We start from the raw sequence: 17,314 nt of genomic DNA, 5'->3' as shown, positions 1-17,314 counted from the left end.
AGATTAAAGTATTAGCACCTGAAAATCAATTTAAAGGTTTTTCCTGCACTGACAGCGGCTTGTATTTATTGTAGCCCTCGCAATATGATATTATGACTATAAATGAAAGGCTTAATTTACAAATTTAGCATGCAGTCCAGCTTAAAAAAATATGACAGCATCTCATGCTTTCATTACCTGTATGGAGCAGCATGTACTCTCATCGTAATATTATTCGTGGTCACGCAGTGATTTGATTTTTTTGTTTCGGTCTTGAACTATCCCTAAAACGTTGGGTGTCGAGCGTCTGCTGCAACACCTGCAGTAAATTGCACCACTAAACTTGACTTGCATGCAACGCCCCCAGCAGGGAAATGGTTGGCTGCATGAGTCATTCTGCACTTTAGGTATAAAGGAAGTTATTTCATACAAGTACATATTGTTGCTTGGTCCAAATTAAGTTGTGCCACTTTGAATGCACGTCTGCTTGAGTACGTGACAGAGTGACCAACACAGCTCTTGGAACAGGGCATTTGGGGGCATTTGGGGCAGCTCCGAGGGGCCATCGCTTCACTGGTCTGCGACAAAATCGGGACAGGACATCCTCACATGGCACCTCCTGTCTTCGAATTAAGCAGGCTGGTGCAGGCTGCTGCTTCAAATTATCAGGTCAAAGTTACATTGGGAATTATGGGACCGCAGAAATTTTTAAGTATTCTGGATTTCGGATTGTCCGAGTTCAAATTACCAAGCATTTACTGCACCATCTTCAAAATTTAAAACCTGCAAGCAAACAGTCTATCAATAAAATCTTACTGTAATAATATTGTGTTTATGTAAAACACAAAAGAAATTTCACAATGCCTCTTGGACTGCTTGTGGTTTTTCATAAAGCAAGCCCACTTTATTGCCCCGGCTAGTCGCACAACCTACTCTTGTCATCAAAGTGCCTGCATTCCTCAAGCACTCCCCTCAATCTCTGGTGACACTCACATTGTCCTTGAAGTATTCATGTTTCAGATTCACTAATCTCCACTGTTTCTTAGTTACAGTGGATCAAGGTATGATTGCATACAGCATTGCACCTCTTTATCGTACAGACTTTTTCATACTTTACCGTCTCAACCGCCAGCTCGTTAAGGCTTAAACTGCGCACAGAACTTGGGTATTACGGTACTTTTTGTCTCATAGTAAGTTTGTCAACAGTACTTGCCTGGTTCAGCTCTGCATGATGCAAATCCGTAATTGTCTGTGTCGAAATTGACAAACCAAAAACCGCCAACTCTGGGTTTTCACCGAAGGGTGTTACTGGCCGTTCGCGGCAATTTGGTGCTGGCGGCTTTCAGTTCATTAATCTCTGCACAGACCGTTACAGAGTTGAATCATTCGCCGCTGAATCAAGTATCATTTTAAAACTTACTAAGAGTCAAAAGTTACCACAGTACGCAAGCTCTGTGTTCAGTTTTGCCAGAAATGAGCCAGCAGCTGAGGCGAAAAATTTTTTGAAGTCTTCACGATAAAGATGCACAATACTGTATATACATTAAGGTATGATTACATTACAAAAACAGAGTTAGGAGCTAATCACTGTCTGTCGAAGCAGTATCCAAAGCAAACTGAAGGCCCCTGTTGTCTCTGATGGCAATTTTGTACGAAGTAATCTTGTCTTCAAGTTCTGGTGACCAGATGCGTTCGAATTCCTGAATCCTTGATTCCTTTTCCTCCAGTGCTGCTGTCTTTTGTTCAATTTCACATAGAAGCCGTTTTCTGGAATAATACGGTACAAGCTTACCACTTACACGCAGATTAAGTGCACAACTATGCAGCTCTGGTATGAGTGGCTACATCCAGGTGCTCCAAAGAGCAATTTGTGTGATAAATTACTTTTTAGGTACTCACTCTGTCTCATTGAAGAGGTCAGGCACCTCATTTTCAATGCATGATTCCACTTCTTCTTCAATTTCATCACTGAAAAGATCACACAAAAGCATTAGCAGCATGTAGAGATGTACAGAACAAGCCCCCATACAATGCTCTTGAGGAGAAAGACTCCTTTCGAACTGTCATTCCGCAATGTCATGTTTTCAAGTTGAGTCACTTCGTACAACTAGTGAAAAATGCATTACATCAAGTATGAGCCTTCAGTTTACAATTTGCTTAAAGGTACGAGTACATGATTTATCATGACATTTGTCATCAAGCACTTGCCACCTAAACAGATGTGTCTATACACGCTACCTTCCTTGATGCTTTTCTTTACTGCCAAGTTGGCTAGAAAGTGACCAATATTTTGAACTTTTAGTTCACACTAGCAATTACGGGAAAGTGTGGAAGCATATTTGGATCTTATCTATCTACACGACTGTATCAGCTACTCAGCTTTCAACCAGGCCATAGTAGAGGGGGGGGGGGGCCTAATCTTACAACGGCACACACTCTTAACAGTAGACAAGGTGTTTTAGCACTGCAGAGTACTCTTTTGCTCCCATTGCATCTGCTTGTATGTGCTTCTGTTATGATCAATTTTATAGAGAGCGACCTGATAATTCTAGCATCTCCTATGGCAGCGCTTGTCCCCAGAAATACCAAGTGACTGCTCGGTAGGGACAGCCGGTCCTGGTAGATGGCACTGCAACTTGAAACCCCAACTCCAAGGCTTCCACACAGCACAAAAGAGAGGATAAACTTCCAGAAGGTGCCTGAAGCAAGGATCCTGTTGAAAGCAGCAGTACTGTTACACTAGTTTGCATTAAAGCCAGCAAAAGTATGCGGACCACACTGGTTTCTTTACCGGGAAAAGACCAGCGCACAAACGACGACGACAAAAAGATGCAGCACTGTGGCTATGTCTTCTCATCTGCGTTGCTCTGTTGCTTTTTCCACTATGCACAAACAACTAACCTTAAGTGTTACACTTTGTGTCTTTAAGGTTTTATTGAGGAACAGCTTAACGCGCAAAAGACGATGACAAAAAGATGAAGCACTGTGGCTATGTCTTGTCATCTTTGTTGCTCTGTTGCTTTTTCCACTATGCACAAACAACTAACCTTAAGTGTTACACTTTGTGTCTTTAAGGTTTTATTGAGGAACAGCTTAACGCGCAAAAGACGATGACAAAAAGATGCAGCACTGTGGCTATGTCTTCGTTGCTCTGTTGCTTTTTCCACTATGGGCAAACAACTAACCTTAAGTGTTACACTTTGTGTCTTTAAGGTTTTATTGAGAAACAGCTTAACACTACTGCCAAAAGGGCAGTCTGCCAAAGTAAACATATATCTACTGACAGAGAACTTTTTTTTGTCCTTATTACACATTGATATTTGAATCAAACTTTAATACTTAATAAAGCGAATTAAGCTATGGGCAGCCATAGTTGCAACTCTGTTCCATGGACCCTCTGCTGTTTTTTTTATTTCACATTCCATCTTCTCTCACACACTTCAAAATCTGTTTGGCAGTCTTTTGCATTTCATGTGTAGGTCTATCATGAGTGGTGCCTTGGCGTTTGACGTCAATATGCATTCTAACAAATGCACTTTGGTGCTAGCACACTTGTGGAAGTTTAAAATGGTGTGTCTGGTAATTTATTTTAGCACGCAAGTTAGTGTTTAAAAAAATGAAACAGATCCATGCCAGATAGGCTGTTGATTTGCAAGTTTTAATAGAGGTACTGTCTTCAAGACGAAGTGTTTTACAGTAGGTATATGCTGGGTACTCGAGATAAACCGATGCTGCACGAAAAACTGCTCTGATCTCTGTAGCATGAGGACTTGTGTGTAGACGTCTTCCTTGAAATTAAAGCAACAAACTTCACTCCAACCACCCGAAATCCTAAAATTTTCCATGGTTGTGCAAAGTGCTCTAAGTGCACAGAAAAACTTGCGGCCGGCAACTCGGAAGGTACTTTTAAATCTAAACAAATTTGCAGCATTTTCTAACACATTATTTTATTATGCCTCCTAACTATTTATGTTCTTTCTGCTTGCCTAGAGATGGTATTGAGCCACCAACTCCACACAAGTCACAGCAATTCCTGCCACTGTGCAGGTGCTCGATGTGCAGAGTGGAACGTGGCCGTACAAAACTGCGCAACAGACAACACAGTTTGATAAGGTCGAGAGCTCAGTCATCATTTCGGAGCACACTGACCTCAGCACAATGCATTAACGTGTGAAGTGTGCGCCCACAGCTTACCGCAATCGAATAAGCACTGGTAAACACAGGCACGAAGGTATGCTAGCAGACAGCACAACTAACGTATGGGGCAAACTGGCATTTTATAGCGAAAATGCAACTAAATAAGAACTAGTCCAGCATGCTGGCGCAGTTGTTGATAAACAGCTCACTCTCCATAAAGCTGGTTGTGGTTTGCACATACAACATTTTTCCAGAAAATGCTCATGTGAACTGTTATCAGACTGTTTAGAAGCCTTGTTTACAGTGAATACCAGGTATTTTGATAATTATTTGTTAAGGAACAAGCTTTCCACAATCACCGTCTCAGTTGCATCACATAACTGAGGAAAAAAAAGCAAAAATAAAGCACAACACATTACATACTACAGAATGTGCATTTATTAATAGTTTACTATTTTTCTCAGATACGATAATGATAGTAATACTGATAGTAATACTGGTATGGTGAGTATGGTCAACTCCAGCCATCCCTATCGACTCTCAATAACTTGCACCACTGTCTCATTGAATAAGCATGCTGCTACTCCTGCCCTATGCAGATTGCACTGCGTGAAATAAATACAGCATAATTCCAACACAGTACCAATGCCTTGATGATTTTATTAAGACAGTTCATGCGTGAGCAAGGCAGAAAGTAGAAGGTAGCTCTGGCCACAAACAGCCCATTTTACATCTTGTGCTCATCCATGCAAAGATATTTTTGCAAATGCACAAAAAGGCAGCTTAGCCAGCTGCTGAACATATTTTCTCAGGTGACTTACACGGCAAGGAAGTAGTTCTCATAGACCTCTTCGCATTTTTTAAGAAGGTCATGCTCCTCTTCATCCAACACCGGCATTGAAGAGACTACGGTTAGGTACTCTTCGTATGACTAGAAAAGATATAACATGTGATTAGAGCCAAAGTTAACATTGTACAGCTCTCATTACACATGAGAGCAAAAAGAGCCCATGATTGGGGCAAAAGATGGGAATATTACTGCATACATTGTGTAAAAATATTCCAGCATGTTAAAGACTCGGCATATATTGTAGCTTATGGCTTATGGGATATGAAGGACGCTGTAGCGGAGGGCTCCAGATAATTTTGACCACCTGGGGTTCTTTAATGTGCATTGACATTGCACAGTACATGGGCCTCAAGCATTTCACCTCCGTCGAAATGCAACCGCCGCCAGTGAGATCAAAGCCGCGTCTTTCAAGTCGGCATCTGAGCACCATAACCACGGAGCCAGCACGGCGGCTTCGCTTTAAATGATTCCTAGTTTTTTACACTTGAGGCACTCTAGTATACAGAAATTCCACAATAAAATGACATTTGCGCCTTGCACTCTTCAAGTAACGAAGCTACTTTTTGAATGCCCTCCAAGTTTTTGCAAAGTGCTAACTATAGAAAGCCTCAACAGTAAAAAATTCATTCCATTCATGCCATTACATTGCTTTGCTCAGTTTGTTAACGTCTCAATGAAAAGGCATGCTATTAGCCCATACTCTGTTTATAAATAGCAGTCACCGCCGCCAAAGTTAGTGCTCTCATTTGCGCAGGCACAGTCCGTGCTTAAAACGTAATTTGCCCTACAGCCTAAGTGAGCACAGGCATACTTTGTTGTGACAAACCTTAAGTGCTGTGACTGGCACCTCCTGGGCTTCATTTTCTTGCCTCATTTTTGTCCTTCAACTAATCGAGACTTAGACTTCAAGAAGTAAGAATAACATGTGGCTGCATGATATGCACCTGGCAGGGCGAATCACTCTTACTCAATCCTGCCTAATTCGTGTCGAAAAAGTAGTCCATATCCAGTGAAAATTATGGCCAGAGGACCCAAACACTGACTGTTTTACAGCTTCGACTGTGATTTTCAATGCTACCACTTTGTTTTATACCGCTCTTTGTTGTAGAGAAACATTCACAGAGGTTTCAAGAAGAATGAGAAGTGGCGGAGTAATATGGTTTCGTGGACACACTACTTCTGCAGCCTTTGTAACATTGCCTGCCATGTATGAAACAGAGTATAGGCTATTCAAAGGGCAGTAGATGTAGGCTCTGCTTAGTGCAAACTGCAACCCAAGAAAACCTTGCACGCTTGAGCAGAGAACAATGAGCGTTGATTCTTTGCTATCTGCTCATGACCATCTATACGAATTCATTTACTTCTGCCAAATCAGAAGACACAGTTAAACTACAGCAGGTATAAAGGATGCAGAATGGAATGGCAGAGGGTATATAGACTAAAGTAGCATGGAACACAGCAGGGAGGGAAATGTTATTTTTGTATGTCCCTGCTTGTGCTCACACGTGCTGCTCCCATAACCTCCAATCAATCATCATGCGTATAAAGATGCAAGAGCCGGGGTGGCCTAGAGGCAGCAAACACAGAGCATCGAGACATTGAAAAAGGCACTGTACAAGAGGGTGTGGAAGGAGCTCCTGCCAGGCGCTACATGAATTTTCTTTGCACCTAATAAAGATGCTATCATAAGTTATTGATAAACACCTGTTCACTTCCAAATTTGTTTAAAGCGTCTGCCCTGTGTCAAAGTGCACTTCGCGCATAAATAAGTCCGTTAAAGCCAAGGCATTTTACAAAACATATTGCTTATTACAAAGCATTCTTGTCGCCTTGGCGGCTCCAGATGTCGAATGCCTTGGGCCTACAAAAATATGCGCGATTTATTCTTCAATTCTGGCGGGTAACACATGCATTATCAGTGCAATTTATGACTTGCATTTCCTGATATACTTTTCAATATTAGCAAAAGGGGCACATGATGCATCATGGCACATGTCTTACTTGGCTACTGATCAGGCATCACACTACTGTTGCACAAGTTACTTAGAATTAGCAGCTTCTACTAAAAAGCAGTTTCACAATATTATGGGGTATAGGAAAGTTTGAGGCAGCAAGACCACCAAAATGAAAGCTTCATGGATCACACACACTTCAGCAAGGTATCCCATCTCTTAAATGATGGCGCAAAATAAAAGATGGGCAAACAGAACTCACTGCTTCTAAGATTGTAAACCTACAAGGTTTTAAATTTACAGCACTTTTTCACACCAGCACAGGCAACAAAATGACTGCTGTAAACTGTAGCAAATGTCATTAAACCCCAATCAATCAGCATGCATGACTAATCACACAAACGTTAAACGCTAGAATTTGGGTATTCCAAACAAGGAAACGCACTCCGGCGCACAAATGAATTTCAATACCTAGGGGTGACTATTACGTCGAACCTTAAATGGAGGCCACACGTCATGTCCATTGTTGGTAAAACTATTAAGAGGTTAGGCTACTTCAGGGGAACACTAAAGTTTGCCTCAAGTGAAACAACACTAACTGCATATAAAATGTTGGTGCACCCATTGCTGAAGTACGCATGCGAGATGTGGAACCCGAAAAGCAAAGTGTTAGTGCAGGAATTGGAGCATGTTCAGAGACACACATTACGTTCCATATTTTCCTGCTTCAGGAGGAAAGATTCAGCAGTTCCTTTGTACAGCACAGCCAATTTATCACGCCTTTCTGTTAGGCGCAAGCATAAACGTCTGTCTTTTTGATAACATTATGAATGAAACTGTTGGCATTGATAAACAAAGTTACATAAAGGAGTGCACATCTGTCATAACTCATAATAAACACAGTCAACGTGTCAAAGAATTCAATGCTGCTAAAGATTGCTTCAAATATTCCTTCTTTCCGCTGACCGCACACAACTGGAATAGCTGCCTACTGACGTGGTGTCTCTGGTATCTCGTGATGAGTTTTCGTCTCAGCTTTATGATCATTTGTGTAGCACCTAGCAAGCATATTTTGTTATGGGCTTGCTTGTATCAGTTTCTCTTGGTATTTTTGACTGACTCCACTCCTACCTTAGTCCTGGAAAGTACTGGTACTATGTAATTAATTAACAAATAAATAAACTAAAAGCTTCTATCTTCAAAATGGTTTGGTTTATGGGGTTTAACGCCCCGAAGCGACTCAGGCAGAGTTGCACGTAATGTGTTACAAGTAATTGATTACCTGTAATAGGTTACATTTCATTGTAATTTTGCAAATAATCAATTACTTTTTCATGCAATAACGTTCAGCTTAATTAAATTACTTTTACTGCAAATGATTACTTATAACCAATTACTTATTTTCTAAAAACAAACTTGTAACCAACGGTAAAGCTTTGAGAACCTCAACCTGACAGCAAACACTGATGCTAGCAGGGATGTTTCCTTCGTGACAGAGCGAGAACGAACAGGCTGCGGTGAACCATCGCACGCGATCAAGTCCGGACCACAACCGTGTCATGGCCGTCTTCTACGGCAGTTCTCTACCTGAGAAATATCAAGTGACCGCAATGTAGGGACCGCCGTCCTGTCGGATGGCGCTGCAACTTGCCTCCCACTACGCCGAACTTGGCGGCTTCCACACAGAGCACGGAGGCAAGGATATCGCTCAAGAAGGCGCATAAAGCAAGGATTCTGTTAAAACCAGCACTACTGCTAGAGTGTTTTGTATTATCAGAAGGAAAAGTATGTGGACTACTTGGGCTTCTATCTTGGGAAAAATAGCAGCGCAGCAAAGACGAGGAAGAAAAGACGCAGAAACAGTGCTGTGCACGTCTCTTCATCCTTGCCTTTCTTGCAGTTTTATTTTAATGTGCTTGCACTCAAGCCCACATTCGCGGAAAAGCAATCTGCCCTTATGGTCTTCCTAGCAGGAGGTCCACCTGCCATAGTGGGCAAATGGCATGATAAACCATGATAAAAATGCAGAACCAAGATAAACAATGGAAAACCATGATAAACAATGCAAAATATTGGTTAGAACGCTAGCGCCTAACTGCGCAAATCGACAGCCATTTTTTTTTTCCCAGTACTTACAACTAACGTGACAGAAGTTGGATACTCAGTGCCTTTAAAGTTCTATTCCAGAAGCACCTGACAAGGCAACCAAGAAATTAAGAGGATGAAAACAGCCGTCCGCCAAACAAGCATATGTCTACTGAGTGAACTTGCCCTGCGATATAGAGATATAAGGAGGAAAAATTTTATTCTGCTTCCGCGGTGCATCTACTTTTTTTGTTGCTAGTACCCATAGATATGTGGAAGAAACTTCAATGGTAGTATTTTGACAATACTTTTTAAAACTTATAAGGCACTGGTTACTCATGATCGTACATCGTACTTCCATGCCATTTAATGAGGCAACATTCTTAGATTTCGCTACTGAGTGTTGGTTGGCCTAAAGACCCTTTTCCCAAGCATTTCACACCAGCAGAGTCAAGTGCCATGCCGGGAAAAACCTGGTACCCATTAGAAAGCTGGTGGGTGCCTAGAAGCACTGGCAACCAGAACTTGCACCTTCCAAATGCCAAGCGAATCCTCTGACCACTAGGCTACTGCTTCGTCACTCCAATGACCCAGGTATCCACTACGTTCTTCAAAAAATGGGTACAAGCAAGGTCCGGCCTGGTGCTCAGCTTTCCTTGGTGCAAGGCTTGGGAAAGTAGCCTGTACCTTCAAGTCCTGCCACTGTGAGCGACCCTCATGCCTCATGGAAGCTTATTGAACTGCTGTCTGCTTCTCAAGATATCCTATTAAGCCACTGGTTGGGCACGAAAGTCAGAGGAAATTCGTCAAAAAAGTTTGCATTAATATGGACATTCGGCTTACACAGCAGAACTCAGCAGCAAAAATTCGCATTCTATGCAACTATTTTAAGAACACTGCAAGCTTGTTCCCAAGTTTGGAGCACTCTGAACACAGCATTAAAGCAAGTGAAGCACGCACCCACAACCTATTACAGTCACCCAAACCCAGGTAAACAAAGGCTAGAAGGGATATTAGCAGGCACTATCACGGTGGCATGGGGTACCCTGTAGCGTCAATGGCAGTTAAACAAACTGAAAAACAAGTAAAAAGAATAAACACTGCATGCTAGCGTAACTCCTCATGGGCAGTTCACTCTCTGTTATGGTAGAAGCTACCGGGCACGCAAGCCCCAGCGACCGGCATGTGTGTGCAATTACGAGCCAGTGCGTAAGTTGTTCATTAGTTATAATACCGCCCCTCCCTTCGGTACATACATTGAGAGAGCGTTCGGTGTAACAGCTGATCTCTTTACGAGGAAATGTGGGAAAATTAGCGACGACAACTTCAGAGAACTCCTCTTGAAAATTAACAATGTGTATCAAAATATCAAGCAATTGAGCCGCAGTAGTTCACTGTAGTCTTAGTAAATTTTTGTTATAACAATAAAAGTTGGAAGGCAAATACTGCAATAGTAATCAATTATTTTTCTTTTATTGTTCAGTTTCTTTTCTGGGGCTGTAATTGACCACTGTAATCAGTTACATTTCAGATCGAGTAATTGTATTCGGCTACTTATTTTCTGTAACCTGCACAAGACTGGACTCAGGCTATGAAGGATGCCGCAGTGGAGAGCTCCAGATAATTTCGACCACCTGGGGTTCTTTAACGTGCACTGACATTGCACAGTACACGTACCTCCACCATTTTGTCTCCATCAAAATGCTTCTGACATTGCTGGGATCGAACCTGCGTCTTTCGGGTCAGCAGCCAAGCACCATAACCACTGAACCACTCCGGTAGCTGTTTCTACAAAGTGATCATGCATTACTCCATTATGAATTGTGAAGTGAAAGTTATTGTTTCTTGTTTCTATATTATTTGCTTTTTTTAAATTTCACCAAGTCTGTATTGCAGCACCTTAGTGTGCAGTACAGACCCGGTTAAATTTTAAAAAATCCGGGAACTGCTTCATGGTCCCTTTGATAAAAACTGGCACTGCACCACAGAGCTTTTTTTTTTTTCAGCTTTCCCACCTTTTGGAAGACAGTGCATTTAACACCCCTCTTGCCACACCCATCTTTGTTGACTACACAGCTCATGTATTTAACAGAGTGACTATTGCACGGAATTTTGTAATATAATATTAGTCTTTACTCAGGGCTGCAGGTACAATGTACACACGGATACAAACTGCCATTTATTAAGAAAAATTTAAGCCTTTTATAGCTATACTTCAAATTCATGACAATAGGAATTCTGTTTGCACAACTAATCGCAGATTTAAAGACCAGCTCGGAGGGCTCCATTCTTGATGAAATCTGCACAGACAGTAATGCTCTTACTTAGACGCAGGTGCACAGTGGCATCTGCAGCAATGAAAAAACTGTTCAGCCATTTCAAGTTAGTTTTTTGTGCATTCCCACAATGTCAGTGTGATGTTTTTTTTTTTTTTTAACAGACTATGCTCATTCACTACATTTGTCCTTTTCTATTTTTTCAAAGTCCACATTCAGATTGTCATTGGCTTTTGTCAGCGTCCTCCTTTACCCTAGAGCTCCTGCTACAACACACATGCAGCAAATCAGCACATTGAAGACAAGGATTCTTTTCCACACTGGCCAGTCGTCACCATCTCGTTTTCTGGCAAAACATGCATGCTCAGCCAACCTGACTGGCAACAGCTTTTAGTATGCACTATCTTTTGGAAGAAATGCCATTATTCCCCAGCACAATAAGCTCCAATTATTTTCTAATAGAGACAAAGGATGGGCCAGAAGCCTACAGTATTGAATTTGCAGCAAAGCAGTAAACAATGTGGCACCACCAAAAAATTATTACTTTGGGCACTTCCTAACATATCATGCAATCCTAAAAAGCAAAAGCAAATAACTGCGATATAATTGCTCCTTCAATATTAGTTATTATTTCGGCTATTGAGACACGCTAGAATGAGTGTGTTAGTGAATTAAAACAACGAATCAGGAATTTTTTATAACAAATTTTTCATGCCTCACGCGACCTTTAATGAACCTTGACATCATAGCCATCGTTTGGCTCTTGAAACCAAAACGATAACAGCTTAAGAGACGAAATTCAATTATAAATTACGATGCAGTCGCAGGTGGATACTACATCGTTATCCAAGTATACTATGGTTGCAATGGTTACAGACCAAGAATGAAGCGGCGACTGCCCCTCAAAAGGGGGCCTCCAGCTAATGGGGTCAATTGGTTCTTGTGGTGTCGTGCTTAATCCCCTTGTATCTAGCAGCATGAAATCGCAGGTGGCAGGTGACTGGGGATTAACTACGGAACCACGATGTCATGATGTTCGCCACATCATTCTCGAGTTATATCCAGCTATAATGTCTAGCACATCATTACAAACAAGAAAATGCACAACCAAATTTGGTGTCCGTACACCTGTAAGGGAGTACGATACAGAAAAAGGGAAATTTACATTACGTGGTTCATGAATACCTCATGCAAATTCTCAAAGAGACAGCCGCATGCATTGGGCCCAAGTGTAGTTACTTCAAAACAGGAGCAGCACTATATACACACTTCCTTCATAACGAAATAGAGAACACACTTTCTTTTGAGAATCGTTGAGAGCAATCAATTTTTCTTTTCTTCACAACATACATCATAACTAGAGACAAATTTAGGTCTGGCGGCATGAACTAAAATTTCACAGCAGCAATTTCATACACACTCTTGACGTGCACGCATCCGGGAGATCACAACTCGAAGCATTTCGACAAACAAAAAATGCTAGATTTACATTTTACGTTCATGGAACATTATATCAAGAACACATGACAGATGGACAGTCCACTTGTGTGGCATAGAAGCCATAAAAATGCCTATGTGATTATATTTCGGTGCACATTAAAGAACCCTACGGGTCAAAATTAATTTGGAGCTCTCCACAAAGGTTCTACTCTTAGTGATCTGCCTTTGCTTTCACTGCACTACTCAATTACTGTAAATGCAGAGTGCAGAACGCCCTTTTACACATGTAAGCACACACACATGCACACAATGAAAAATGAGACACATACCTTCTTGAATTCAGATGCACAGTTAGCATATTCACGCATCAGGTTGAAAACTGATTTCTCTTTGACATCGCGGTCTATGCATCTTGAGACAACCGACTCTTGTAAACTTGAACACTTGAAATCACCTTGACAAATAGAAAAAAAATACATCCTTAAGATTTGTGAGTCGCAAAATATCTCGTGTATTTGCACTTGCAGGACTGCCTCAGAGCCCTGCCATGATGGCTCAGTGGGTAGGGTTCTTGACTGCTAAGCCCGAGGATGCAAGTTCAATCCCAGTTGCGTTGGGCACATTTCCGACACGCAAGGCACCCGTGTACTATGCGATGTCAGTGCACGTTCAAGAATCCCAGGTGATAGAAACCACTCCGGAGCCCTCCACTATGGCGTCCGTCATAGCCCATGTCGCTCTGGGACGTTAAACACAATATACAATACAATACTATACAATACTATACAATGCAAGACTGCCTCACAAATTCCTTGTTGATTATGATTATTTTCAAGAATTTGAATGTTGGCCAATTACAATGCGCTTCAGCCAAACAGATGTTTTTTTAATCTGGGCCTTGGCTACACACAAAATTATTTTGCCCAGGATCTCTAATTAGCTCCATTTAAAGATACCATTTCCACAGCTTGCAAGACACCTGAAGGTGGCCAAAATATTGCCACAGGTCCTTCTTCAACTGTCCAGGCTAACAGTGTTAGTGTTAGCAAATAAAACTTGAATTTTAAGAAAGCTTATAGAGTTCCCCTCATTACAATACCCATTTCTATGCTGCAGAGAAAAGGCAAAAATTTTGCTACAATGCCCACCTGACAGGATACAACACAGGGTTGAATTTGTAGGCTAACAAAATGGGAAGGAACACTGAAGATTCCTCAGCCAAAAGGAAATGATAGCAGTCTCTATTAATAAGTTACAATAAAACAGATGAAAGGTTGAAGAAAACTTCAAATTAACGCTTAAGGAAGAAGAATGAGGTATCATTGATGGATGAATGTAGACAGACAGGCAAGTGGAAAATGTGGCACAGGCTCTAGGAATAGCATGAGTAGAATCTGTGGGAAAAAGTAATGTAGGAAGCATGTTCGTATTCTTCCACAATTGTAAAGAGAGAAGGTGAGTTTAAAAAAGCCCTAACACAGAGGCTAAAAATAACTATTCATACTGTGTGCCAGTCGCAGCATCGCACAGAATATGAAGATGTCAGCCAAAGTGAGCTGTAGTGACCACAGTATCACAAGTCCAGAATGCGCCTAGTTTAAAAAGAGAACAAAGAAGATTTGCTCAGAGAAACAAGTCTGCCAGACATCAATGAAATTAATTTGCATCAGTTGGTTGGCTTATTGGGGTTTTACGTCCCAAAGCAACCCAGGCTATGAGGGAGAATTTGCAGGAGTTCAGGCCTTTCCTTGATATTCTACTTTAACCAAGAAAGCACATTGTAGAGGCCATGCATGAAAACCTTGCCAATAATTACACTGCATCCGGGTAGGAGAAAGGGCAGCCAGCAAGAACATCAACAAACTATCCCAGGAAGACAGGGACCCTAGTTAGAAATGGTATGTGGTACGTGGAGATAAAACGTCCTGAGGTGATACATAGGCTATGGGGGATGTTCTAGTGGGGGCTTTGAATTGGTTCTGACCACTTTGGGTTCTTTAATGTGCACCAATATCACACAGCACATGGGCATTTTTGTATTTCAATTCCATTGAAATTGGTATTGCGTGCATTTTACCCGGCTCGCTCGTGCTGGTGGTCGCTTTCCCAGATGAACAGCTCCAACAGCAAACTGCCGGGAACCACTGGCATGATTCGAAATCCGAAACTAGCGAACCGTTTGCTGTTCAGTTTGCCGCTCGCCAGCCGAGCCGCATGCGAGAACGCCGTTTTATTACCCTTTATGTCCATTCCCCCCCCCCACCCCCACCCCACTGCTGGCTTTGCAATTGTATAAAATTTTTGGCCAGCAAAGGGGTGCGAGTTGGAGGGGTCAATGTATAGGCAGCAACATACGGCATATATTACACGTTATGACCTTTGTAGACCTTTTAGGACATGTTCGTGAAATCTGCGCCTAATTTGCATACCCCCTTTTTGGAGCCTTAATTTTAAAAAAAAGTGCACATATTACCCGAGTAAATACAGTATATCACCAAATAACTCTTAAAACTGCATTTTTGGCGCGTAGTGCTGTGAGTATGCTCAGTACATCAGTGTAGATTGTGCTGTCCTTGATGCTCTTGCTTATTTTTTTCTCCACAGCAACCATGACAGCGTGACACACAGCTGTAAATATTGACGCACACTGTGGAAGTCACTGCTTTTTTTCCAGTTCCCTGCACTACTCTGCTTCAAACATAAACTAGGTTTTTGAACCATCTAGTCTATCAAACTAAGTGTAGCTTTAATATATTTGTTTTAGTGCAGGATATTATTGTATGATATATTTTGGTGGGGTTGGTTGCTTATTGAATTGAGTAATGAGTGAGAGTGCTAACTGTAGGAAAACTACACCAAACAGGCGGTTTGTCAAGACTTTGCACAAAATTAGGCAATGTGTGCAGCATATCCCTACAAACCACCATAACAGCGGCCTTGCTGCTCAGGGTTTATTGCTGAATATTATACTGGAAGGACAAGCTGTAATGATTGGACGGAAAAGGTGGTTTGTTCGTTATCTTACTCCACGAGTGTATGCACTGTGTGGTCGTATCTTCTAGTGAAGGCTCATTTGCTTCCACATAAAGGCTGGCAACAGGGTATGCTCTGTACATGCCACATGTAATGTGCAGACCTAGATTATGTACTGGGTCTGTTTGCTTAAGTATAAAGGCATTGCTCAGCCATTTTTTTCAATCTGACATTCATAACATTATCAAAAATTTTCTAAAACAACACGTAAGGGCTATGTGCCTGGAACTACAAGGAAAGGCTAGTGGCTTGCCAGTTTTCAGAAATGGTACAGCTTTTTTCCAAGCCTCGGGTATTTCGCATAGTTTCCATATTTTGTTAAAAAATTTCAAAAGTGGCTCTCGAGCGGGCTCAGAGAGCTGGCCAGCATTTCATAACGTATTTCGTCTGACCCTGCTGCAGTTTGCTTACAACAGACAATACTCTGTGAATTTCTTAATGATGGACCATATGGTAATAATTCATTATTATATGGTTCATTACTATTATCATTTGTTGACAGCTTTTGCCTTTCGGCCGTGTTTTTGTGCCTTCGGAATGAATGATACTGTGTAACGTGAACTAGAAACTCTGGAAAAATGTTCACCTAATATGTCTGCCTATTAATCTCTACTTGTTTGCACACCAGGGCCTGTCAAAGTTGAGATTGTGAAGTGGGAGTAGTTGCGTTAAGTTTATGAACCTGCTCCCACATTTTTTTCGATGTGATTGAACTCTTTATGGATGCTACATAACTTAGCCAAGATGTTTTTTCAGCAATGCGATGTATATATAGAGCCCTTCGTTTTTGAGTAGAACCCGATTTTGCCCGATTCTTGCACCCCGAACAAATCTCTTAAAGGGGCTCTGAAAGGGGCTCTAATAAAGCTGACATATGACTGTGATGTCAAAGGACGCTGCTTTACAAATATACTCCAGCAAGAATCATTTTATTTCCTTTGTAAAGCTAAGTTATCTGTAGTCAAAATTTGAATTTCTTTGTCTTTGTGCCTTTCCTTCACCTCACCACTTTCTGCTTGCTGAAAGGTCTGCGCTCCTTCGCTGGCCCCACCGCCAGGGGCGGAGCTTCCCGACCCGCCAAACCTATGCCACTTATTGGCCGCGGCTATGGTAGCAGCGTGACGTCGGAAAGAATCTAACCAACAAAGATCTCTGAACTCGTATACGCAGAAGCTGAGCAATGGAGGAGGGTGCGAGCATGAAAAAGCCACTGGAAAGGCCTGGTAACTTTTACGTGTGATTGTGGATTCTCTGCTGCATGTAAAAGCATATTCTTTGGCTCAGGTGTTCATGACAACATAATGCTGTGACTGAGCAAGTTGATGTGCTCTCCTTGGAAGGTGTTCCAGAGCCCCTTCAAAAATCAGGTTGAACCGGATTTCTTCCTGAAAACGAGCCTTCTAGACTGTGTTGGTATTCCAGTTCACAAAGCTGGACACCGCAAGAAAAATTTGCGGATGACTAGTTTGTATTCCAAAGAGGTGTCTCCGGTTAACTGGGGATCTTAAACCTCTTTTAACGCTTGTTTTCATGAGGCAGATAAATTCATGGATAAGTCCGTA

The 17,314-nt window shown here is 41.7% G+C and overlaps 1 protein-coding gene across 1 annotated transcript in view; it reads right to left on the bottom strand.

The window, feature by feature from the left end:
• Positions 1-826: 826 nt before the first annotated feature.
• Positions 827-17,314, bottom strand: part of LOC144113663 (uncharacterized) — a 110,343-nt gene continuing 93,855 nt past the window's right edge. Inside the window, exons 10-13 of the mRNA XM_077646873.1 lie at positions 13,049-13,173; positions 4,938-5,047; positions 1,879-1,947; positions 827-1,746 (exon numbers count right to left, since the gene is read on the bottom strand). Of these exons, the coding sequence (XP_077502999.1) occupies positions 1,560-1,746; positions 1,879-1,947; positions 4,938-5,047; positions 13,049-13,173 (491 nt within the window). The 3' untranslated portion in view covers positions 827-1,559. The remainder of the gene's footprint in view (positions 1,747-1,878; positions 1,948-4,937; positions 5,048-13,048; positions 13,174-17,314) is intronic.

The sequence above is a fragment of the Amblyomma americanum genome, chromosome 1 (assembly GCF_052857255.1).
Source record: "Amblyomma americanum isolate KBUSLIRL-KWMA chromosome 1, ASM5285725v1, whole genome shotgun sequence".
Taxonomy (NCBI): domain Eukaryota; kingdom Metazoa; phylum Arthropoda; class Arachnida; order Ixodida; family Ixodidae; genus Amblyomma; species Amblyomma americanum.
Note: the sequence above shows the minus strand (reverse complement) of the source record. Positions and strands in the feature narration are given on the sequence as shown.